The sequence below is a fragment of the Protopterus annectens genome, chromosome 6.part0 (genome assembly GCF_019279795.1).
Source record: "Protopterus annectens isolate FY-2018-M chromosome 6.part0, PAN1.0, whole genome shotgun sequence".
Classification (NCBI taxonomy): Eukaryota; Metazoa; Chordata; order Ceratodontiformes; family Protopteridae; genus Protopterus; species Protopterus annectens.
The window spans coordinates 187382484-187408316 of NC_056737.1; the positions used below are offsets into that span (position 1 = coordinate 187382484).

Consider the following 25833-nt stretch of genomic DNA (forward strand, 5'->3'; position numbering starts at 1 on the left):
AAAAGAAATGTTAGCTGTACAGAATTCTCTGACAGCCTTCAAGGATCACATTCTTACAGGACAATTATTGGTAAAGACAGACACCACCACTGTTATGTGGTACATAAACAAGCAGGGGGGAACCCACTCATACCCTCTCTGCAGACTAGCTATGGCTCTGTGGAACACAGCCTTGAGCTACCAAGTGCACCTACAAGCTCAATTCCTGCCAGGCAAGCTAAATTCACTGGCAGATGACCTAAGCAGAAATCTCATGGACTCGCACGAGTGGAAACTGGAACCAAAGATATTCAACATGTTGAGAAACAAATGGGGGAGCCCAGAGATAGACCTGTTTGCCTCCACTCAGAACTATCAATTGGACAAATTCTGCACAAGGACTCCCCACAGACAAGCTTGTAAAGTGTATGCCCTGTCCTTCACCTGGGATGCCTTTCCCCCTTTGCCTCTCCTCTCGAAAGTTCTACTAAAGATCAAACAGGACAAACTAAGGACAATACTCATTGCACCAGACTGGCCACACCAACACTGGTACCCTATCTTGTGCAGAGTGTCACTGCTGGAACCTTGGCACCTGCCTCAGACCCCTTCCCTGCTGTCCCAGCAGGAGGGCCAGATTCTGCACCCCCAGCTTCAAACCCTGAACCTTGCAGCATGGCTAATTACCTGAGCTCTCCAATACCATCCCTCAGCTAGTGGTGGATGTCATTCTGGAGGAAAGGAGGCCTAGTATTAGAAAATCCTATGCTGAAAAGTGGAAAGGATACTGTTCCTGGTGCCAAACTCAGGGGATGAGCACAACAGTGCCCATCTTACTGCTTATTCTTCAGTACTTAACAGAGATACTTCACAAGGGCCTTTCCTTCTCTTCTATTAAAATTCATGCCTCAGCCATTTCAGCACATTATAATACAGAGCCACCCCTCTTCTCTCACCCCCTGCTGAAGCAATTCCTAAGAGGGGCCAAAAATTTAAGACCTCCCAGGAGAGCCCCTACTCCAGCCTAGGACCTTAACTTTATATTGGAAAAGCTCACTCTACCTCCTTTTGAACAAGCTGCAACTGCAGAGTTGAAATTCCTTTCTTGGAAAACAGCCTTCCTTCTAGCCATCACTTCAGCAAGAAGAGTGTCTGAATTACAGGCCCTCATGGCAGTGGAGCCCTTCATCATCTTCCATGCAGACAGGGTGTCCCTCAGGGCCAATCCTTCCTTTATGCTCAAGGTGGTATCCAGTGTGGCCCTTAATATGTCCATTCATTTGCCAACCTTCTTTTCTAATCACAGAACAAAGGAGAACGAATACTACACTCTGGAAGTGCACAGACAACTTAGATTTTATTTGGACAGGCTAAGCCTCTCAGGAAAACTGAACAGTTGCTAGGTGCCTTTGCTGCAGGGGCAGAGGGGGAAGGCCATTTCAAAGCAAACCATTTCTAAGTGGATAGGCCATTGCATTCATTTCTGCTATAAGCACCATGGAAAACCTACCCCACAGGGGATAAGATCACATTCCACCAGGGCTGCATCTACTTCAGCAGCCTTTCTTAAAGGTGCTCCTACCAGGGACATCCTAGAAGCTGCTACCTGGAGTTCTGTTCATACCTTCACCAAGCATTATCACTTGCCTATTTTTTCTAAATCCAGAGCTGGTTTTGCCACTGCAGTCTTGCAGGGCCTAATAGCTGGTCCTAATTGCCTCCTCCCTTCCTTAGCTTTGGGAATCTATCCAAATGTAATGACTTCCACAGTGAAACACGAAGAACATAGTACAAATGTGCACACTTACCATAAATGTAGATGTTAGAGTGTATTCACTGTTGCTGTCCTGGTTACTCTCCCTCCAGCCCCCTGACTTCTTTTGGCTATACCTCTCTTCTTGTTTACAGTATTTAAACTTTCTGGTGTATTTGCTTTTTGTTGGAGGTGTAACCTTGTATATAATTGCTTCCCATTTATGGGGGCACCTGACATCTGGGGCAAGAAAAAAAGATGTAATGATGTCGGCTTCATGCTTTATACCCCTGACTACCTGACGTCATGGAAGAAGAGTCAGCAACTGACGCAGGACCCAAGACTTTGATAATCAGGCCAGCTGAGGGCTACCTGCAAGCAGATAACCCAAATGTAATGACTGCAACAGTGAATACACTCAACAACTACATTTATGGTAAGTGTACACAACTGTACTTTCTGTGGCTAAATCTGGGGGTAATGTTTTTATTATGAACCAGTTGCACTATTTTAAAAACGGAGAATATGAAGTTGTTTAATCTCGCCTTCATTCTTCCTGATGGGTTCGGAGCCGACCATCAGTTCCGATTTGGTCAAATAGCAAAGCTCGAGGTCAAAGCCCTATCCCACAATGCACCACTACATTCCTCAGATCTAGTTTGCCGCTACAACTGATCGGGTGTTCTCTACAGCTCTTGCCCATTGGAGAGATGAGTTTTGTGATTTTTTCAGAAAAATATTTCAAAAAGTTTAATTGCTTGTTAGTTAGATACTGTATTGTGCTGTTTTGTGTTAATCCATTTTTTTCAGATTTTCATAGTTAGCAGATAGTTTCTTTCTTTCTCTCTTGTTGGGCTTGGCCCTGTTATTCTGGTTGCTCTGTCCCAAGCTGAGTTAGGCTTTGCAGTTTTTGGTGCAATTTTTTGTTAACCGGTTAGGCTTTGGACGTTTTTTGGCCCTTTGTTTTCCTTAGCCTGTAGGGCTTCTATTACAGCTTAAAGTTAGCTGGCTTCATTTAGACGGTTAGGCTTATTTTTGTTTTTTGTGGTTGTTGTGTGCTTACTTTAACATGTCAGAAAAGGCTAAATCTGGTTTTAAGAGATGCCCAAAATGTAACCAGAAAATGTCCATTACAGATGGGCACTCTACATGCGTGTACTGTTTGGGTGAGGTACATTTACAAGAGGCCTGTGCTATTTGTCATGGCTTTAGTTCCAGGTGCTAGCAGAGAGGAAGCGCAAGTTAGTGGAGCAGGAGTTAATCAGTTCGGCCTTTCAATCCGACCTGGATTCGGCTCCTGGTCAACCAAAACCCTCTTCTCTAGCGTCTTCATCTGGTTCGGCTCTGAAGGGCCCTTTGGTGTCGAAAACTATGAAAAAGGCTACGGTCTCAGCTCCAATGTCATCGGAGCCGACTGTTCAGGTTGCTGGTAGGAGCCGGTCCTCAGTATTGGAACTGGTATCTCCTACATTGAAGTCCCCGATTCTGGGGTCACCGGCTCCGTCGGTGGTCTCCTCTCGGGCTTCCAGACTTTTAGATTCGGACGTGGAACGAGTGGTGTGGAGACTTTTACAGGATCCGGCGTTTGTTAAAATTCTGTCAGTTTCAACTCAAGCTGCTTCAGAACCGACAAAGTCCGCTCCTGTTGTTGTTGCTCCTCCTCCAACTCAAATCGAGACTTCGGAGCCGGAGGGGGCCATTCAGTCGTCTGTGGAACCGTCTGTGCCGGCACTCACTTCTGACCTGTCGCAACCGAACACCCTGATATACCCTGCTCCGGCAGTGGAATCTGGGAGCCGACACTCTCCTGTTGGTTTCGAGGGGGGAGGGGGATGTCGAACCGATACGTCGGTTCCAACTCTTCCTCTTGGGGCTTTGGCACGAATGAGTTTGGCTCCTACCTCAGGCTCAGAGCCGGCGGTTCTGGTACGGGAGGAGTCTTTGGTGTCTTCGGACCTGGGTACTTCCTTGCATCGGAGCCATGGGGCCTTTGATGCCATGAGAAGGGCTGTGTCCCCCCCGGACTTCCACAACCTCTGATATAGCCACCTCCTCCCAAAAGGCGCCTGCTTCTTCTCCACTACCACAGGTTCACCGTAAGCGTAGGGACGCAGATCCTCAGGACGTCCCTTTATGGGAATCCTGCTCTTCCGAGACTTCCCCAGAGATTCCCACTGAGGAGGTTCCTCGGAAGAGTTTATGTATAAGGAGACATCTAGATTCCCCTCAGGAATCCATCACGTCGGACACCGATTTGGAGAAATCGGAAGGATCCTCAAGATCCCCCTCTGAGGATATTTCCTTTGGGGATATCCTTCAGATCCTTAAGCAGAGGGGGGACTGGCAGCCCCAAAACCCTACTGAGGACGAATCGGTGCTCCTAAAGGCTTTCGGGTCCCAACCCTCCTCCTCTTGGGTATCTCCACCCTTTGATGAGTTAATGGATCTTTTATCTCGAAGGGCATGGGAGTCACCAGATTCTATGGAGCCTGTTCCTAGAAGGCCAAACAAGTACATATCAGCACCCCATGACAAGACCTTTTTATCTAAACCCATACCTGTTGATGCCATGGTGGTGGTGGCAGCCACTAAAAAGGAGATGTCAAAGACTTCTAAGTATGTCCATCCTCCTAATAGAGAGTCTAGGATAATGGACAGATTCGGGAAGCGCATGTTCAGTTCTACGACCTTTGCACTTAGGTCATTGAACTACCTGACCCACTTCACACGTCTTTAAAGAGATGATCTCAAGGAGCTTGGAGATGCTCTCCAGGGTGCAGTAGCCGACTCGGTGGCGGACAAGGTGACGTCTCAGCTTGCTACCCTCAATTCCATTGTAAACACATCCATGCACCTCATGTCTTGCGCAGCTGATGGAACGAGTAAGGCTGCGGGTACAGGAATTGCTCTGCGGAGACATTCCTGGATGCGCTTATGTTCTTTTACGGAACCTTTTAAGTCATCGTTTGTGAATACCCCTTTTTATGGTTCCTTTTTATTTGGACCAAAAGTCAGATACCCTCACCAGATGTGAGCAAAATGGTAAGACTCTATCTGCCACTGGAGTCTGTTTTTCTACCCCTTATCCAAAAGGTCAACGGGGTGGGATAATGTGGTTCCATAAGACCCAAGGAGCCTTTCCAAACTCGCAAGGTGAAGCCTCCTCCAGGAGCAGAGGGGGAGGCAATGGTGGAAGACAACACCCACGTGGCAGAGGGGGTTCACAGAACCAGGGTGACAGGGATCAGTTCCTTGGGCAACGCTATCAGCGCTCCTGAAAGGAAGCCCGACTGTCCAGCTCTGGAGGCAGTCGGGGGACGTTTGTCTTTGTACCTAGGCACCTGGCTAAATATCTCAGAAGACTGATGGATACAAAATGTTATATCCAGAGGATATTCCATCCCTTTTCACTCTTATCCCAGACGTTCCGTCCAGTCTATGGGATGTAGCATCCGTAGAGGTCCAGAAACTATTGCAAAAAAGAGTCATCCAGCCAGTCCCAGCAGACCAGCAAGGATCCAGAACGTACTCAAGGTTCTTTTTGGTAGCAAAGACAGGGGACTGGAGACCTATTCTGGACCACAGTAGGCTCAACAAATATGTGGTGAAGAAGTTCCGGATGGTCACGCTTCAGTCCATTCTCCCATTTTTAGGGAAAGACAAATGGATGTGCTCTATCAATCTACAGGATACGTACTACCATATCAAAATGGCCAGGCCATCCAGGGATCATCTGCGCTTCCAGCTGGGAGCCAGTCATTTCCAGTTTCGGGCACTGCCCTTTGGTCTCTCTAAAGCCCCCAGAGTGTTCACCAAATGCATGGCAGTGGTCATGGCTCACTTGAGACATTCAGGAATCCAGGTGTTTCCTTACTTGGATGACTGACTCCTTACCGCCCCCACCAGGCATCAGCTTATTTGGGCAAGGGACGCTACCAGGGATGTATGTTCACAGCTGGGCATTACGATAAATTTAGAAAAGTCTGCCTTATTGCCATCGCAGCGTACAGTCTTTGTAAGAGCAGACTTAGACACGGTCAGCATGTCCCTGAAGCTCCCTCCCAAAAGAGTGATTGTCCTCCTCCAACAGATTGTGGATCTCTTGTCAAAGCGAAAAGTACCAGCATCACAGATTCTCAAACTGCTCGGCACTATGGCAGCAGCGATTATTGCAATACCCCTTGCGAGATCCCACATGCGCATTCTTCAGTGGCTGCTATTCATGCAATGGACCTTTCAGGAATTACCCTTGAATCATCTAGTCTTGATTACTGACTCTTGCAAGAAAGACCTTCGCTGGTGGCTAATGTCTGAGACAGTGACTATGGGCCACCCATTTGTTCTTCCCTCTCCAGTCGCAGCGGTAACCACAGATGCCTCCCTGAGCTGGTGGGGGGGCATTATCAGGGACAGACAGCCCAAGGTACTTGGCAGGCTCACGAGGCTCATTTGCACATAAACGTCCTGCAGATGAGAGCGATTCTTCTAGCGTTGCAGGCCTTTCAAGACTCTCTGCCCCTTGGCACGATTGCAATCCAGTCAGACAACATGTCAGTAGTCTGGTACATCAGCAAACAAGGAGGAACCAAATCCTACCCCCTGTGTCGAGAGGCTCTTGAGATTATGGAATTGGGCAGAGTCCACCCAGCGTTTTCTGACTGCAACGCACATCCCGGGGAGAACCAAAGTAATAGCGGACAGACTCAGCAGAGCTGTTCTGCTACCTCACGAGTGGTCTCTCAAGAATGAAATAGCGGAAATGATTTTCCCCAGATGGGGCCAGCCTTGCTGCGACCTTTTTGCCACCTCCACAAACACCAAGTGCAGCAACTACTTTGCCCTGATCCCTCAACAGGGACAATCCCCAAGGGATGCACTTGTCCACGATTGGCCTCTGGGATTCCTTTATGCTCCCCCCCCTTTCTACTGATTCCCAAAGTTTTGCAAAAAGCCAGTTTTCTGGGCAGGACACTTATCTTAATTGCCCCATATTGGCCTCGTCAAATTTGGTTCCCCTTTCTGAAACCTCCTCTACTGGAAGAGCCTTGGATCCTGGACCCAGTGCCGGATCTGTTGACCGACTCATCAGGAGCTCTTCATCCCTCTCTTCAGTCCATCAAAATGACAGCTTGGCTGCTCCAATTCCCAGAATAGCCAGGTTCCAGAATTTATCAGAAGAAGCGAGACATATCCTATTGTCTCACAAATCTTCAACTAGGAAACTTTACCTTAGTAAGTGAAAATGGTTTTCCATCTGGGCACAACAGAATAACATTGACCCTTTCCAGGCGACTGTATCAGATATACTGGAATTCCTAACAAAACTGTTCAATGAAGGAGCTGCAGCAGCGACCATTCGAGTCCAACTCGCTGCTATTTCTAATTTTTCATTTAGGTGCATCCGAAAATGGTATCATGTCTCATAAGCTGGCTAAGGCTTTTTTGAAGGGTATGATGCACTTAAAACCACCGATCAGATCTCCTACTACTCCCTGGGACTTAAATCTAATCTTACCCAAAATTATTCTTCCGCCCTTTGAACCTGCCTCTTTTTGTGAGCTGAAGTATCTTTCTTGGAAGACAATTTTCTTGGTGGCCATTGCATCAGCATGCAGAATTTCAGAGTTGCAAGCCCTTTCCATTAAGCCACCTTATCTGATATTTCATAAAGATAGGGTTTCCCTCAGGATGAATCCATCGTTCCTACCCAAAGTATGTTCGGAATTCACTCTGAATCAGACGATTGAGTTGCCCGTTTTTTTCCCCAACCATTCAAACCAATTGGAGTATATGCTTCACAAACTTGATGTACATCCACAACTTTGCTTTTATTTGGACAGAACAAAAGATCTCAGTGGGGCTGATCAGCTGTTTGTCTCCTTCTCAGAGTCAAGAAAAGGTGCACCTGTCTCCAAAACTACTTTATCGAAATGGCTCTCTGATTGTATCTCCTTTATCTACAGTGAAGCGGGTATTGCATTACATAATAAGGTCAAGGCTCATTCTACAAGGGCGGTTTGTACTTCTGCAGCCTTCTTGACCAGGTTACCTATATATTCTATTTCTGTAGCTGCCACCTGGTCAAATCCACATACCTTTATATCTCATTACAAAGTGAACAAGGCCTCTAGGGACAGAGCTTCATTTGGATCTGCTGTCCTGAAACAGGTACTCCCGTGAGCCACCCAAGATTGTGGTGCTGGGGACGCTACCCATCAGTAAGAATGAAGGTTAGATTAAACAACTTCACATTAAGAAGTTATGTACTTACCATAACGTTCCATGTGAGTTGTTATTTTCGCCTTCATTATTACGACCCTCCCTCCTACCCCCTTCCTATGTCTGGAAGCACGAGAGGTTCCATGCTGGTTTAGGTTTTCATGGAGGCTGTCCTTCTCCCTGGATCTTCAAATTTCCTTGAAATTTGGAATAGGTTTCTACACTAGTTGGCAGCAAACAAGATCTGGGGAATGTAGTGGTGCATTGTGGGATGGGGCTTTGGCCTCAAGCTGTTTTGAGACCTCTAGCTTTGCTATTTGGCCGAATAAGAGCCGATTGTCGGCTCCAAACCCATCAGTAATAATGAAGGCGAGAATAATAACTCACATGGAACGTTATAGTAAGTACATAACGTCTTATTAAGGTGCCTTTGTTGAAGATGGGCAAACTATGTGATACAGTAGAGAGTCGATTATCCAAATGTCACTTATTCAAAACATCAATTATCAGAACCAGCCTTCCAAAGTTTTTGAGTAGGAAAAAAATCATAGTCTGAATATGTAAATGTTATACATACTTGCATGAGCATGTTTTTTCAGCTTGTAGCCAGCTCATGTGTGAAAAATATTCTTAATTGTCCACTGGAATCGTTGAAAAGTGTATTCCTGCATGAAAAAAAAAAACAAGATTTAAGAAGTTTTTCATCCGGTCCAATTATATGTTTGATTTATCCAAACTACCCTAGGTCCCAATTAGTTCGGACTCTCTACTGTATATTGAATTGATGATTTTTGGGAGTATAGTGAATATTCCTAACAGCACATGTGGGTAGGTGATCACTCAAAGCTGCAGGAAAGGTTTCTGAGTGGAAGATGCTGTTGGGCTCAGAGGTGAGGATCCAGTCAAGGACATACTATTATTTGCTTTCTCATATCTAGTTGTAGACTTGTTTAAGCGGTGTGAAACCATGCAAAATAATTTTCATGGGCCGTGGGAGCAGAAGAGGATGTATGGTGCCAAAAAAGTTTTAGTTCTCCTAATATGAACATTTTGTGGTTGGTTTGTAAAGGAGCTCAGGATAAGATATATTCTGTAATTGATATATTAACATCAGGAAGGACATATATGGTGATAATGCAGTGGCTTTTATAAGGGCTGAGTTTTAAGAACATTATTGAAATGTGGGATTTTGTGAAGGTGAAATGACAGTTCCACTGTGTTATGATACAGGATTGCAGTTCCTCTTGTTCTTTTGCCTATTCTGTCAGCTCTTGTAACACTATATCCGGGGGAGAGGAGGAATTCTTCATTCTGGCTGTTGGTTTCAGCCATGTTTCTGTCCGGGTCATGATGCCTGGGCATTTTTTGGTTATCCAGGCATGGAGCTCAGCTATTTTGTTGCCTACCCTTCTAATGTTGATGTGAAGGAATGTGATGGAAGTTGGAACTTGTCATCATCATGTTTATTGAAGGTAGGATAGTTGGGGAGCTTAGAGTTGGAGGGTCTGGATTACAGCAAATAACTGCATAACTGAAGTACAGAAATTTTTTGAATGGTACTTTGTAGAGACTTAATTTTTAATTGGTTCTCTATGTAGGAGTTTTGAAGTTTTACTGCAAAGGGAAGTAGCTTTGGTTTGAAGAAGTAAACATGTTTAATAATAAGGAAGTTGATTGGGAAGTGAGCATTGGTTTAGTTAGTGGGAGTGTGTAAGCTAGTCGAGGTGCTTTCAGTAATGATGTGGAGGGAGAATTGATAGGCAGTACAATAAAAGCAAGGTACAAGAGAGTGAGAAGTACAATAGTTAGGAAGAACAGAGTCAGTGAAAGGTTAGTTCCAGATTAGGACCATGTCAGATAAGTAGAATTGGGACTGGGGTGTAACAGTGAAAAGGTTGAAAAGAAGGTGGTTAGAATTTAGATAGAAGCCATGGTGTAGCCATGAGATAGATGGGTTTCTGAGAAAGGTGATAGTTGTTAGGACCAGAGAGATAAAAGGAAATTCTGTAGTCTAGGAGAAATGTTTCAGTTGTGTGTCTGATGTGAGATTTGAGCAAGTGAGAATAAGCAGAATTATGATAGTGTATGTGGCTTTCTGATGGAAAAACAAAAAAAAAATTAAATTATTATGTGGTACATAGCTAAAGGTCAAGATGATAAGCAAAGTAGTATTGGGAAGGAAATGTTGCAGATTAGAAGTGCTGACCAGGAGTATAAGAATGGTTGAAGGGGTAAATAGAATTGGGGTTGTGAAATGGACGAGTTGTGTGTGAAGAAAAGATGTAAGAGAATGGTGAGTGAATGATTGTATATGTTGGTGATGAAGAGGGGGGAAAGATGTAGCCATAGGAGTCTCCCTTACTGGACAGTAACCAGTCAACCCCTTATGCTCCATTCTTTGCCAAAGGAAGTCCTGCTACATACCTGGAGACTAACTTGTCATGTTCCTGTGCTCTCTTCTATCTTATGGTGAGCACTTCCATTGACTAGGCAATAATATGTCATGCCCTTGAGCTACTCCAGTCTACTGCTTACCATCAGTCCCTGTTTCCACGCACCATGTATACTCATTACAGAGCTGAGGTACATTAACAGTTTCCTTGTCATCTTTTATTTTGCCTACATTATAGTACAAACTCATCTCCACTGAATTTCTTTTCCCACCTTGCTGAGCTTAATAAAGTATCCTGCAATACAGTGACCATACTTTTTATATCAAGCTACACTGGGCCAACAAAGCACAATGACTGAGTCAATGATTTAACTTAGCGTGATCGACTTTAAAATCACTGAACAATGTGTTGTATTGTTAGCACTACCATGCTCATCCATGCCAGTGCCCAGGGTAGTTAGTCACGTACACATTCTATTTCTGCATAAACGCTATGAAGCTATGTGTGCGTGTGTTAGGAAGTGTTCCGGTTGCTGCAGTTAAGACAAGTATTTGTACAGGTACATGCCAAATGGGGCATTATATTCAATGACCATCCTGATTAACGCACAGTACAATGGAATTCTTACGTCCCTGGACCTGGATGCCATACCTTTAGATATAAGTTGTACAATGAAAAAGAATTTCCTTACAATAGTGGATACATGATGATCAAAGGACAGTAGGTTGTCGACATAAGCTCCCAGACTATGGGATCAACTTTTAGGGGGTGTGTTGGGGTCCATGTTCAGCTACTGAATACTAAAAAACCTGAACCGTAAAACGGCAAAAGGGACAATTATTGAACAATGGCAACTTTGAAAAAGAAAATACATTGAGTTGCCATAGTTGGCCAACAACCAGGAAGTAACGCAATGCATAAGGTAAGACACTCATTTGGTCGACAATTCATTTGGTCGACAGGCAGATTTGCCCCCCTCCCCAATGTTGTGCGACCCTGGAGTTGATATATATAGTTAGGCGGGGTGTGGTGGGCACAACCCCAGCAAACAACCATACGCTCCGCAAGGATGGCATGCAGGGTCAAGCCAACAATGTAAACCACCAATGACCAGCAAAAAACGATAGTGAACACACAGTAATGAAGAAATAATGATAAAGGCTGAATAGCCGAAACCGGTCTGGATTTGAAGGAATTATAAATAAATAATCATTATTTCTTCATTACTGCGTGTTCACTATCGTTTTTTGCTGGTCGTTGGTGGTTTACATTGTGGGCACAACCCCCCACATAAAACTGCTTGTCGACCAAATGAACTGTCGACCAATTGAGTGTCGATCAAATGGCTTGTCGACCATCTCAGGTAGACCCAGATATATATATATATATATATATATATATATATATATATATATATATATATACATATATATGTATGTATGTATATATATATATATATATATATATATATATATATATATATATATATATATATATATATATATTATATATATAGATGGGGGGGGTGCAGTCCCCCACATTGGTTGGTTGAGTGAGCGATGTTGGCTGACTATATGGCCATTCAATGTATTTTTTTTCAAAGTTGCCTTTGTTCAATAATTGGCCCTTTCACTGTTTTACTTTCATGGTTTGAGTTTTCTGGTATTCAGTAGCTGAATATAGACACATGTTGCAAAAGCGATAGATAAATATGAAGCCATGCTTGTTGAAGGATACAATTATACATTTTTTGGCATATAATTTTTGTCCATGGTTTTGACTGGGGGGCAGTGAAGAGTTACCGAATAGCTGGGTAACTACAGCAGAGATGGTAAGGGAGACAGCTAGAAAGGCGCTTGGTGCAACATCTGGACAGAGGAAGGAGGACAAGGAGACCTGGTGGTGGAATGAGGAAGTACAGGAGAGTATACAGAGGAAGAGGTTGGCGAAGAAGAAGTGGGATTGTCAGAGAGATGAAGAAAGTAGACAGGAGTATAAGGAGATGAGGAGCATGGCAAAGGGAGAGGTGGTGAAGGATAAGGCATATGGAGAGTTGTATGAAAGGCTGGACACTAAAGAGGGAGAAAAGGACCTGTACCGATTGGATATACAGAGGAACCGAGCTGGGAAAGATGTGCAGCAGGTAAGGGGGATAAAGGATAGTGAGGGGAAACATACTCAAAAGCGAGGAGAGTGTGTTGAGCAGATGGAAAGAGTATTTTGAGGGGCTGATGAATGAAGAGAATGAGAGAGAGAAGGTTGGATGATGTGGGGCTAGTGAATCAGGAAGTGAAACAGATTAGCAAGGAGGAAGTACAGACAGCTATGAAGAGGATGAAGAATGTAAAGGCTGTTGGTCTAGATGACATACCAGTGGAAGCATGGAGGTGCTTAGGAGAAATGGCAGTGGAGTTTTTAACCAGATTGTTTAATGAAATCTTGGAAAGTCAGAGGATGCCTGAGGAGTGGATAAAGTGTTTTGGTACCTATTTTTAAGAATAAGGGTGATGTGCAGAGCTGTAGTAACTAGTGAGGGATAAAACTGATCAGTCACAGCTTGAAGTTATGGGAAAGAGTAGTGGAAGCTAGGTTAAGAAGGGAGGTAATGATTAGTGATCAGCAGTATGGTTTCATGCCGGGAAAGAGCATTACAGATGCGATGTTTGTTCTGAGAGTGTTGATGGAGAAATATAGAGAAGGTCAGAAGGAGTTGCATTGCGTCTTTGTGGACTTGGAGAAAGCATATGATAGGGTGCCTAGAGAGGAGTTGTGGTATTGTATGAGGAAGTCAGGAGTGGCAGAGAAGTACGTAAGAGTGGTACAGGATATGTACGAGGGTAGTGTGACAGTGGTGAAGTCTGCAGTGGGAGTGACAGATGCTTTTAAGGTGGAGGTGGGATTACATCAAGGATCCGCTCTGAGCCCTTTCTTATTTGCAGTAGTGATGGACAGGTTGACAGACGAGATCAGACTTGAGGCCCCATGGACTATGATGTTTTCAGATGACATTGTGATCTGTAGTGAGAGTAGGGACCAGGTTGAGGAGACCCTGGAGAGGTGGAGATATGCTCTAGAGAGGAGAGGAATGAAGGTCAGCAGGACTAAGACAGAATATGTTTATGTGAATGAGAGGGAGGATAGAGGAATGGTGAGGATGCAGGGAGTAGAGTTGGCGAAGGTGGATGAGGTTAAGTACTTGGGATCAACAGTTCAGAGTAATGGTGAGTATGGAAGAGAGGTGAAGAAGAGAGTACAGGCAGGGTGGAATGGGTGGAGAGTGTCAGGAGTGATTTGTGACAGACTGGTACCAGTAAGAGTGAAAGGGAAGGTCTACAAGGGGGTAGTGAGACCAGCTATGTTGTATGGGTTGGAGATGGTGGCATTGACAAAAAGGCAAGAATCAGAGCTGGAAGTGGCAGAGTTAAAGATGTTAAGATTTGCACTGGGTGTGACAAGGATGGACAGGATTAGGAATCAGTATATTAGAGGGTCAGCTCAGGTTAGACGGTTTGGAGACGGTCAGAGAGGCGAGATTGCATTGGTTTGGACATGTGCTGAGGAGGGATGCTGAGTATATTGGGAAAAGGATGCTAAGGATGGAGCCGCCAGGTAAGAGGAAGGACTAAAATAAGGTTTATGGATGTGGTGAGAGAGGACATGCAGGTGATTGGTGTGACAGAGCAATATGCAGAGGACAGGAAGAAATGGAAACAGATGATCCGCTGTGGCTACCCCTAATGGGAACAGCTGAAAGAGAGGAAGTTGTTTTGACACCAGCTATGTGTTTTGGAAAGGTCCTGTTGGATGGTGTCCACTGAGGATTTTATGATAGCACCAAGTTTACAATAATCTGCATACTTGCTCAGCCATAAATCCTTAACATTTGCTTTGACCTCCAAGAAGTAAATGTAAAAGGAGAAGCTGCCAAGGACCAAACACTGGGTAACACCACTAGTGACAGGCTGTTTGGGAGATGTACAGCCACCCGCTCTAATTTCCTGGGTTCTGTTCTGCTGCTTCACATCTTAGTGTCATCAACAAGAGGCCAGTCCTGTTCTGTATTCCCTTTGGAGAATAGTGGACCCCTGTGATATTCTACTGCTCACTTCCTTAATCTCTGGAATTGTCCCTCTCAGCACAACCTTGTCTACCATACAATTCAGCTATCAAGTTCCTCAGTCTTAGTCCAACCCCAAACCCTCCAGTTTTTATTCAGCCTCTATCTTCGGATTAAGTCAAAGACCATGCTGAAGTCCATGTAAAATACATTATAGATACTCCGCTGTCAAATTCACTTGTAACCCAGTCATAAAACTGGATCAGGTTTGCCTGATGGCTCCATATGGCCATGAATCTATATTGGCTGCTAACCTGTAGTTATGCTACCAGACTTCTCCTCAGGATTCTTTTCAAAACTTTATCTGCAATTGTTAAGCTAACAGGACTGTAGTTCCTAGGATTTTCTTCTGCTTCCCCCTTTGTACAGGGTGCCATACTTGCTGTCTTCCAGCCCTCTAGGATTCTGCATTAGCAAGAGATGTGTTGAGGATTCATATCAGTGGTGTGTCAACACACTGGACAGATTACTGAGGACTCTGGGAGGCAGGTCATATAGGTCTTGTGCTATTCCTGAGTAAAAGAAAAGACCACTATCCCTTTCTTCTCCTCCTCCAAATGTATTACAGAGCGGATTACATCAAATCTAGGAAAAGCATCCACAAGATATGCAGTCAATATCCAGTAAGTCACTTCCCATCTACTAAAATACCACAGACATCTGAAGCCTAGTGAGTGAATCATTAGAAAGGTGCACATACACACAAGAAATCTGCTCAGTAGGTTACCTTGCATAATGCCCAACAGCAAAATAAACAGTCACACTGTAGTAATCATTTCTGAAGGGAAGTGTCCATGCCACTTATATATAATAACGCCAAGACTGTAGAAACGTGATGAAAGGGAAATAGTTACTAGTGTGTAATCCTAACAGTGAAATATGCTGCTCAGTGATTACAACTTGCAGTCACTAGCAACACTGGGCAAGAAGTCCATTCAACAGGTTAGACCTACTGAAATGTCACTTGTTCATTGTTTGTTAATAGTTATCCATTTTCTATTACATCTCTACTTAGCCTTGGGTAGTGCCTCTGGTGATGAGGAATCCCTGTATTCTGACTCTTCCTGTGAGGATAATTCTATTACAGGGATACCAAATTTGATGAAGAATTGTTTTAAATGGGGTATTAATTATCCCCACCAAGAACAAATATGCTAATCTGTGAGGCATGACATGCTTAAACTACTGGCACATTTTCCTGTTCATTCTGTTGAAGATTTGCTTGTTTCTCTAAGAAAGCAGAGATTTTGCACTGTACAGGAGTAATGCAGATATGTTATATTATGTTGTAGCAGACCTTCCTATTATTGACTTATTCCTCTTAGCACTCCACTAACTGACAAAAAGAATAGGATAGCTGACAGATTTGGTTAACAGGGAGTATATATCTGCTAATTTGGGCAATAGGGTTATAAATTGTCAGCTCTACATAGTGTAAAACAAGGTGAAAATTTTGAAATAAATTGATGACTTGACTGAAAGCATTGTTGATGTTTCTCTTGGGGGGGGGTAATGATCATAAATGGCTAATAAAGCTAACAGACAATTGCAACACCACTGATACTAATTTCAGAGATGCTGCTTCTCTTATTTGGAAAAAGGTCTACATAGATCAGGATACAAACCTTCACTGATGACGTTTTGAGACGCATTTTGTACTCCCCCATACACAAAGCCTGTTATTTGGAACTCATTACCAAAGTCGCTAAAGAAATAAAAGAAAATAAGACTAAGGAAAAACTGAATCAAATGTTCCTTCCACTCCTTCCCAATTTCTTCCAAAACTTTACTGCTAAATCTTCTCTCTATTAACTTAAAATACTTATCTTGAATAATTTAAACAAATTAGACTGCAAAAGTACAGAGCAAAAGGCAATACTTAAAAAAAATAAATAAATAAACTTGGCAGTCAAAAAGACGACAGTAACAAGGAGAAACTGACTGAGACATATGCCATACAAACAATCAGTGGTTGTCTTTCCCATTATCTCATTGTTTATATCCACCAGTCTTTCCCCAAGGGGAAGGAGTTATTAATTTTTCAACTCAGTGGTTTCCAATTAATAAAGTGGTCAGAGAATCAGTGTCAGCATTTTACACCATATAATTTCTTTGCAGTTAATCTCGAATTGCATGGTGTATTCCAACTACTCCAAGACATCAGAGCCACTTGGTCTTTTCTTTAATTTATGCTACTGGGCAATCATGCAGAACAGCTGATGTATTTGTAGAACAAAGAAAGGAGTTCTAATCAGGATTATTTTGAGTGCCAAAGAAGAATAGCCATTGGAGACCCATTTCAGATCACAACCACATGAACCAGTTAATCAAGAAAGAAATTCATTACGTTATCGCTACAAAAATAACTTCCTCCGTTCATGGTCTTCATCATCATTATCCTCAACCCAATTTTCCCATTTTCTACATAGTATCAGTGTCTTGCTTCAACTGTCACCATCTCTCTTGATTTCTCTCTTGACAGTCATGCCTGATTGTCAAAGGTCTTCTCTAAAACAAGCCATCCATTTCTTAAAGAGATGTCCTCATTACATTTTGCCTTCTTCCAGTTTCTCCCAAATACTTCACCAGATTATCTTCTGCTTTCCTGTACACGTGACCAAATCAGTGAAATCTGTTCTGCTTGATATCTGCAATTAGGGCTACTTTTATTTCTGCTCTGTTGTCCTCATTTCTTCATCTGTCCCACTGTATGCATCCTACAGGCATTTCATCTCATTCACCTCAAGCTTCCTCAACTGCCCAGGCTTCTGTACCATGTAGGATCGTCGGTTTCACTTCATATTGCCGAAATATCAAATTTCAGCATTTCGACAGTATAAAGCCGAAACCATCACAACACCACCACTTCACAATCACGAAACCACAACATCGAACACACGGCATACAGCACACAACACACAAACCATAACACCCACAACACAAAACAATTAAACACAACAAAACACCACACAGGCACATACCCACACTACACAAATGCAGGGGGGCAAGCCTCCCTGTGCCCCCCACACCCCCTACTTATATATAGGTTCATAGGTAGATACTAGGCTATCTGCCCTAGGGCATTTATAAGCCTAGCCAGAGTGTATTTGGCTTCTGCCTCCCTATTAGATTAGCCTACTGTGCCTCTGTAAAGTAGGTCACAGAAGGTACCCTTTTAAGATTAGTTTACTGTGCCTCTGTCTAACAGGGACACAGAAGAGATCCCAAGGGTGAATTTGCGATTTCCCATCCACGCGTCCAGATTTCGCTTGAAGAGGGTCAGCGAGGGGCTATGTCTAACATGAATTGGGATTCTATTCCAGAGTGAGGGGAGCCACTGGGAAATGAATCTGTCCCTACAGCATGTCCTATTTGTGCTGAGGTTTAGGTCCCTAGAGCGTGTAGCTCTAAGGGACTTGGATTTTTTGAGGTGGAGCATGTCCATTAATTCTGGGTTTGACATGGCTTTGTACGTCAGGCATAGATCGCCTCTGAGTAGGCGATAAGCAACTGAGTAGAGCTGGAGTTTCTTTAGTCGAGCTGCATATGACATCTGTTTGTAGCCCATGATCCTCTTGGTGAGGTACTTTTGGGGTCTCTCCAGTTGCTGCAGGTGTCGGGTAAGGTACATCCCAAAAGGGGCATTGTATTCAGTTATGGGCCTGATGAGTGACGAGTAGAGGGGCACAATGACTTCTCTTGATCTAGATGCGAACCCTTTCGTGATAAAGTAGGCTATATAGAAGGTCTTTCTAACCACTTTGGCAATGTGATTATCAAAGGAGAGATTACTATCTACGTTGGTCCCCAAATCTCTAATTACTTCTTCCGTACTTAATGGATTACCACCTATGTGGTAATTTGTGGGCACCTTGTTTTTCCCAAAGGGGATGACTATGCACTTTTTAGCATTTAGCTTGAGGCCGTGGCTCTGGCACCAAGCATCCGTCTCTGTGAGACCCTTTTGGAGGATGCTTGTGTCAGCTGGAGATTCAATTATGGCCCCCAGTTTGCAGTCATCTGCGAACGTTGTCAGCCATAATCCCCCCGTGTTAGCCTGAACCTCAGAGAAATATATACTGAACAAGAGAGGTCCCAGAACTGAGCCCTGTGGGATGCCACTTGTAACTGGTTTGGATTCGGACCATGTGGGTTCTATCTCTGAGCCAGTTTGCAACCCATCTTGTGATACAGGTGTTGATATTTAAGCTGGTAAGCTTATTTATGATGCCGGAGTGGGGTATTGTGTCGAAGGCTTTTGCGAGGTCCATGTAGGCTGTGTGAACTACCTTGCCCTCATCTATGGCTTTGGTAACTGTTTCAAAGAAATCAACTAGGTTTAAGAGGCAAGATCTGCCCTTAACAAAGCCAAATTGGGTAGGGTCCAGTGTCTGGAGGCTCCCAATGTCTTTGTTTATGAGTTCCATGATAATACGCTCCATAGCTTTACAGACCAGACTAGTCAGGCGTATGGGGCGATAGTTTCCGGGGTCCGTTGTGGCACCACCTTTGTGGAGTGGGACCACTGTAGCTGTACGCCATTCTTTGGGTACATATCCTGTAGTAAGGCTAAGTTTGAACAGTGACTTAATGTGAGGGTTCAGTTCTTCTTGGAGCTCGTGTAAGACACAGCCTGGGACACCGTCCGGTCCCATAGATGCTGTGTTTTTTGCTTTGGAGAGGGCAGCTTTCACCTGTGCATCTGTGATGTCAGGGAGGTTACATTCAGTTGGGATAGGCATTTGCTCCTTTGGGGGGGAAGGGGGGGAGAAGTTTACTATATACTAACTCATAGATCGCACAACAGTAAAAAAAAAAAAATCATCACACACTCATACCTCCACCTCCCTACCCTAACCAAGTTACAAAAACACTCATGCACACTCACCTTAAACTGCAGACACCATCCCAGCCAAACACTTCTGTAATATAACGTAATTGCATAAGCACAAATTCAACAAAGTCCTATTTGCGCTTATGCACTTTCATTATTTTGAAGTTTCGGCTTCATGGACACGAATTATTGAAATTCGATATTTCAGCAGTTCGTGATTATGAAGTGAAACCAGGATCTCATCACACCACTGTTTTGTACATCTCTGTTAACAAAAGGTGCTTTTATGGAAGCCATGGATACACAGGGTGGATATCTATACTCACTTATTCCTGTAGCTCACAGACAGTTTTTTTTTTTTTTACTTCCTTTGCCATCTCGCCTTTGTACTGTGAGAAAGAGTTTGTGCTCATTTCAAACTGATGGGAGTTCATGTCTGTCCTTATATAAATCAGTACTTGATTTCTGATGAGTCTCTTTAGAGATTGCAGGTTGCAGTCTAGCAAACTCTGAAGTTCTTGCACAATCTATTTTTCTCGACATAGAACAATCTGTTATTTTTCTCAAAATTTCTGGGAACAGTTCTAAATACCAAATCCTCAAAGATTACCTTTACCCACAGGATGAGGTGCAATTTATGATGGCCTTTTTTTTTGGTAAGTATTACAGAATAGAAGATGTTGACAGCAAAGACATTTCTCCAAGCTCTGGTTTACATGTTTTCCTTCTGGTTCAGTGTGTAGGATTATCTATGAGGACTGTAAAGTGGTACCTAAATGCTTACAAGGTCAGGCTTCCCAACCTCAGAATTAAGGAAGAACATTTCTCAAACGCCATTCAGTCCATTTCAAATGCCATTTGCAGTTTCGTCATTCTCTCCCCAAGAAATGTACAATACTGCCAGACTATTGAAAAAGCTAACTGGCTACCTATGAAACAACATACTAATGTTCTACTTTCCTCTTAACTATTTAAACTTATGAGTTACTCCTTCCCTCCACTTGCTTCCAGACTATTCAGAAATGCACCAGCATACAACGTTAGACATCTTAACCATTCACGTCCTCTCCTCCAAAATAGAGTTTGATGCACAGTCCTTGATCCCAAACTCTGGGAATTCTTCTTACCCTATTTTCCATTCACAAATAAAAGCACATTGCAAGACTCTAGGAAAAATGTGACTGCTACCTCTCTGGTCATATAACTTAACATCTTCATTCCCTTCTTCCTTCTGCAGACCTTGCTCTGACTCTATTTTTGATTGTGATTCTTTCAACTCTTAATTTCCACTCTATATATAATGCAGGATAAATTGCTTTTTTCACTCACTCTGTATATAATATCATTTCTCTACTGCCTTTATTCCCTCAAGCTAACTATATTATTCATTTTTTATATAATATATGTTTATGTTGTATTTTTTCATTCATTCTGTATATAATATTATGCAACTATTGTGTTTTCCCTTGCCTGAGACTGAAATAGGTCCACTGGGATCAGTGCTCTATTCCAGATAACAAATTCAGGATAAAATAAAAATTCCAGTAGTGGCAAGACTAGATTTTTGTAAACCAAGATTGTCCATTTGTTTCTGTAATTCTAGATCAGGAACTTGTGTCAAACTCCTACAATTATGCATGAGGACCACCCATCCAGATCCATGTACAAGGCCTTTGAATCCCATCCTAGAGGGGGCAACTTGCAAACTGCAAAGAATTGCTGACTATTCATCTATCTCTGACAGTCTTCAAGTCATTTGTAAGACCAATGAACATTTTATTGTGATAGACATCACAATGGTAATGTGGTACATAAAAAGGAAGGAAGCACCCATTCAATGTTCATACTATTAGTCATTGCAGTGCGCAGTAAAGTCAGAATCATCACAGCCAGATGCCCAAAGCTGAATTTGATAACGAGAATAACTGTTCTTTTCCTTAAAATGCATAGATTCAGATTGAGTAAGTTGAGGTGTGCCGGGAGGGAGGTATTCCCTTACATGGAGGTGGAAGGGGATGAGGCCCTCTGCTCACAGGATAGAGATATTTTTAAAGTTTTATTCAGGCTTCCTGAGTGCTCCTAGCTGATTGGCCCTTAGTAATATTCATTCTGACAACTGGTACTATAATCCTTACATTTTTATCCTGTATGCAGACTTCTCATAATGATCTGAAAACTGGCCATACTGGTGAGCCTTTATTTTAGGGTAATTGTATCCCTTCTCAAGAAACCTCCTGGCAGACACCCTAAATAGAAAAATCTCAGTTTTCTAAAACATCTTGGCAAACAATCCAAATGAAAAAAATCTCCATTTCAACTGAGTGGAAGCTGGGCAGAAACAGCACAATTAATGATTAAACTCTGAAGCCCTACTACCTTGAAGATAGAGGAACAAAACCCTCCCCCACAAAAGAGTATGTCCATTTTAAAGCTGCTGGAATTCTTCCATTATTGTTTCTTTGAGTACGTCCATATTATACTTGTAGGAATTCTTCCAGACCTGACATTGGTAACTGTGGTATTAAATGCAGACTCTGAGCAAATACTTCATCAAAGGACAGTGGAATGGAATGCAAAACTGAAGGCACATGGGAAGAAACTGAGTACAGATAAGACAGTTGTAATGGCAGCAAATGAGGGAAATCAGATAAGTTAACAGCTTCAAGTATTCGGGAGGGGTTGCTGAGGAGAAGGGAAGACTGAATGAGGTGGTCAAAGCTAGAATCAGACGGGCACAGTATGTCAGGGGTTGTGTGTGACAGAAAAATGCTAAAGAAGCTGAAAAGTAAGGTGTACAAAACAGTGGTGAGACCAGTACCAATGTACAGTACAGAATCCTTGGTAGTAAAGGCACAGCAGTTGAGGAAGCTAGAGGATGGAGATGGTGCCTGAAAAGGATGGTTAGGATGCCCACTGTGGAACAGACAAAGAAATGAATACATAAGAGCAACAAGCCAAAGTATCTCCAACTGCAGAAAAGGTCAAAGAGAACAGATTACAGTAGTTTGGGCACATTTGCAGAAAAGCAGGACACAGACTGGTGAAGATGATATTTGTGACAGATGGGAAGAAGGCAAAAGGAAATGAGAGCATCCAGCAAAGAGGTGGATGGATTGTGTGAGAGAAGACCTGTGGCAGTCAGGCATAAGTGTTGAAGAAGGTAGGAGAGTGGCACTGAATAGAGAGAGATGGTTCCAGCAGACACAACACCCCAACCCCATGTAGAAAATGGGAAAAAGGGGGTTGATGATCATTACAATGGTAACTTTAATAGTCCAAGGTTCATTGTGCAAGTTCCAGAATAGCAAGACTGAATGTCCGAAGATGTGGAATTATGTATATTAAGTCCAAAATTCCCATTTCTCTGTATATTCCTTTTTTCCGTAGTAATACAATCTCAGAGTTGGTATATATAAGTTTGGGGGGGGGGGTATTGGGTATTACCCCCACATTTGGGGAGGACTATTTTCAGCTCAAAACACCAAAATGCAGCTATTCTTGAAAGCATATTTATGCAGGGGGCAAGCTTCCTTGCACCCTACTTTTGGAATTAGTGTCTACACACGCCTCTGCCATCAGCATGAATGTATTGTAATTCTGAGGTGGCATAACTCTGGAATAACAGACAGTGGGGACTTGCATTTATATGCGAGTGCAAAGGACGTTGCCTCCTTTAAAGCAGGTGTAATTTTTTTTTTTGTTGTTTTTTTACATTGTTTTTTGTAACCACATCAGTTTAATTGAAAGTCATATTTGGACTTTTCATCTTGGCATCTTCTAATTCAGTATTTTTAGATTCTACATTACTTTGTAAAATCATATGTTCAAGAAACATAGGCCTATTGCTTGATGACTTTTCATAAGTGTATTTACATTAAGTAGCACATTCTGTGCCTACGCTAACAAATAAAAGAAAACTCCATTAGCTTACTCCCACTGATAGTTGACCATCAGCCCTTTGCTCAGTCAATCAGCACTCGCTATCTGCATCACAGAGGCAAGGACCGACTTGACAGCAGCTATTATGTAGACAGCCATCAAGGGTAATTTATATTTTCTTGTTTTCTCTCCAGGCCTAATTTGAGTGCACCAGACTAGTTGCTAGGGAGAGACATGCAATGAATCGTTAGCAGTGGATATCACCTCACTTTGCCAAGGGGCATTTCCTCCAAGTGGCTCTGCCCTCCCATCACTGCTTGAGCAGTGACATTTTTCAGTCTCCTCCAAGGAAATCGCAATGCCCTGTCCACCTCTGAATGCAAGCATATAGCCCCCTTTCCTCCCTAAGGAGAGGCTAGCATACTTTGCCTGTCTGCCTAGATTCTCCAGTGCGGAGCCACTAATTTAACCCCATTTACCCAGGTCACAGTGAGGGCTCTGTCCCTCTGTGCTACAGTGCCAGGTTCTCTCTAAATACGGTAAGCTGAACATAGCTTGTGATTTTCACTAAAATGTGTTTAAATGACCAAAACGAAAAAGAAAAAAAAAATTTAAAAAAAAGTCTCAACAATTTCAGTGAATATACAACCATGTTTTCCTCACGTAGATGATGTAAGAAAACAGACATACAAGGCAGAACCAGAGAACAACAAAAGTGTGTGTGTGTCTGTGTTTGTATGCATGTAAATAGGACTTGCGATTAGTCCCTCAGAGATAAATTATGGTCCTTCCCTTTCTGGAAGGACAGTAAGAAGGAAAATTATAGTGCCGCTAGGGAAATCTCACAGCATTAATATGGCGTGCTCTTACCTTCATCATTCTGACAAACAAATTAATGACTAAGCTGTCATTTTTTTTACAAATGTAGAAACTGCCAGAAAGAAATGAATGCTAAAAAAAAATACCATCTGCATTACAGTGCTGAGTACACCATGACACATGAAAATATGTTTATGCAGTTTTTGTTAGAAACACATTGCTATGAAATCCCAGTTTTACAGCAAACAACACATAAATGGTAGTTTCAAACCTGAATTTAAAAATATAATGATAGTGAATTGCATGTATTGTATAAGTAATTATCTATTGATAATCAGCTTCTTGTTTTGATTATTCTGTAAGCTAACCCTTCATTTCCTTTCCAGTCTTTTTTTTTATTTTACATATGCAGTAAAAAGTATTATGCAGAATTTGTTCAGTTTTCAGTATATCGTAAATTATGTCCTTGAAGATGTTTAAATGGTTTCATAACAAGCTAATTAACTCTTTTTGTGATTGCTGCAAATAACTGCTTTCTCAAGACAGTGATAGCACTTGCAAGTGAAAAATAAGTTTTAATAAAAAGTCTTTGTTGAGGGGCTAGTCCACTGCATCACTCACACTCTAGTACCTTTACATGCCAACTCTGAAGCTGAGAAATCCACAGGGTACCACAACCTTGGTGTGCTAGGACAAAAGCCTGTAGATGCATACTAGTGATTACACATAATAATGTTGAATGTTGATCAATAACTAGTGTCTCGCAAACAAGCCTGGGTCTCATTTGGATATCTGTTTTACACTCTAAAGCTTGTCACTTTATTAATTTCCAACAGACTAATAAAATAAAGGTCCACCTTTCTAGATGTACATGGCTAAGTTCCAGTTAGGATCCTATATAATAAGAATTACATTATCATTTTACATGGGTTATGTTATCACTTTATTTGAAACTTTTGTTGTTTAATAACAGGACATTCTAAACTTATTAGAATGAAACTACATTTATTTGCTTTCTCTGTTTCAGACCATCTCTCATCATGTCCATGAGCTTCTGGGAATTGAGGAACCACTATGGAACCGAAGCATCTCTCTCCCACGTAGGGATGCTATGGGGTTATTTCTGGAACAGAAGTCTCGCACAGGATCATGTGCAGACTCTGTCAGATTAGAACAATTTCTCAAACCAACAACAAAGTGATGCCTTCTTTGAACTGTATGTCTACCTACAGGTAGCAACGAACAGAAAGTGTTAAATTTATTGTGTCAGGTGTTATTCTGAGACTTATTCTCCATTGGGAATCGCACCAATTAACTCAACCTGTCCCTGGAACGCTAAAATTTTTAGCATTCTTTTTTGTATGTTGACACTTTAACTTGCCTGTTCATTGTTACATTATGTGTGGGTTCACTGGTATTTTAATAGTCTGTAATTGGTCACATACACATTTTATCACCACTATTTATAAAGGGATTTTTAAAACAACACTCCCTGTAGAGTAAAGGCAATGCTAATAAAAGAAATTTACAGACCACTTTTTTTGTATGTTAACTTGTGTCAGTTGCTACTGCCTAGAAATTTTATATTTTTCTGATTTCAACTACTGTACTGTAACTGCATGGTTTATAGTAAGTTTGAATTGCTGAAATTTATGTAAAGCAAACAGTCCTCACTTTCTTGTGTGTGGAATTCTGAATACTTTGATAGAGTGTATACATCTTTAGTAAAAGTAGAGAGATCTCACATCTGTTTTGTATAAGACACTTGCAGCTTGATTATTTGTGAACATGGACTTATGAATAAGTAAGGCAGCTGTCATTTGTTTCCACTGCCCATCCT

General features: G+C 42.4%; 1 protein-coding gene across 2 annotated transcripts in view; it reads left to right on the forward strand.

Annotated features, from left to right (window-relative positions):
• Nucleotides 1-25531, forward strand: part of SAMD15 (sterile alpha motif domain containing 15) — a 247318-nt gene extending 221787 nt beyond the window's left edge. For both annotated transcript variants that reach the window (XM_044073908.1, XM_044073907.1), the window contains one exon: nt 25021-25531. Coding sequence is in view for 1 of the 2 variants with exons in the window: in XM_044073907.1 (XP_043929842.1) it covers nt 25021-25194 (174 nt within the window). In the remaining variant the exon portion in view is untranslated. The remainder of the gene's footprint in view (nt 1-25020) is intronic.
• The last annotated feature ends 302 nt before the right edge of the window (nt 25532-25833 follow it).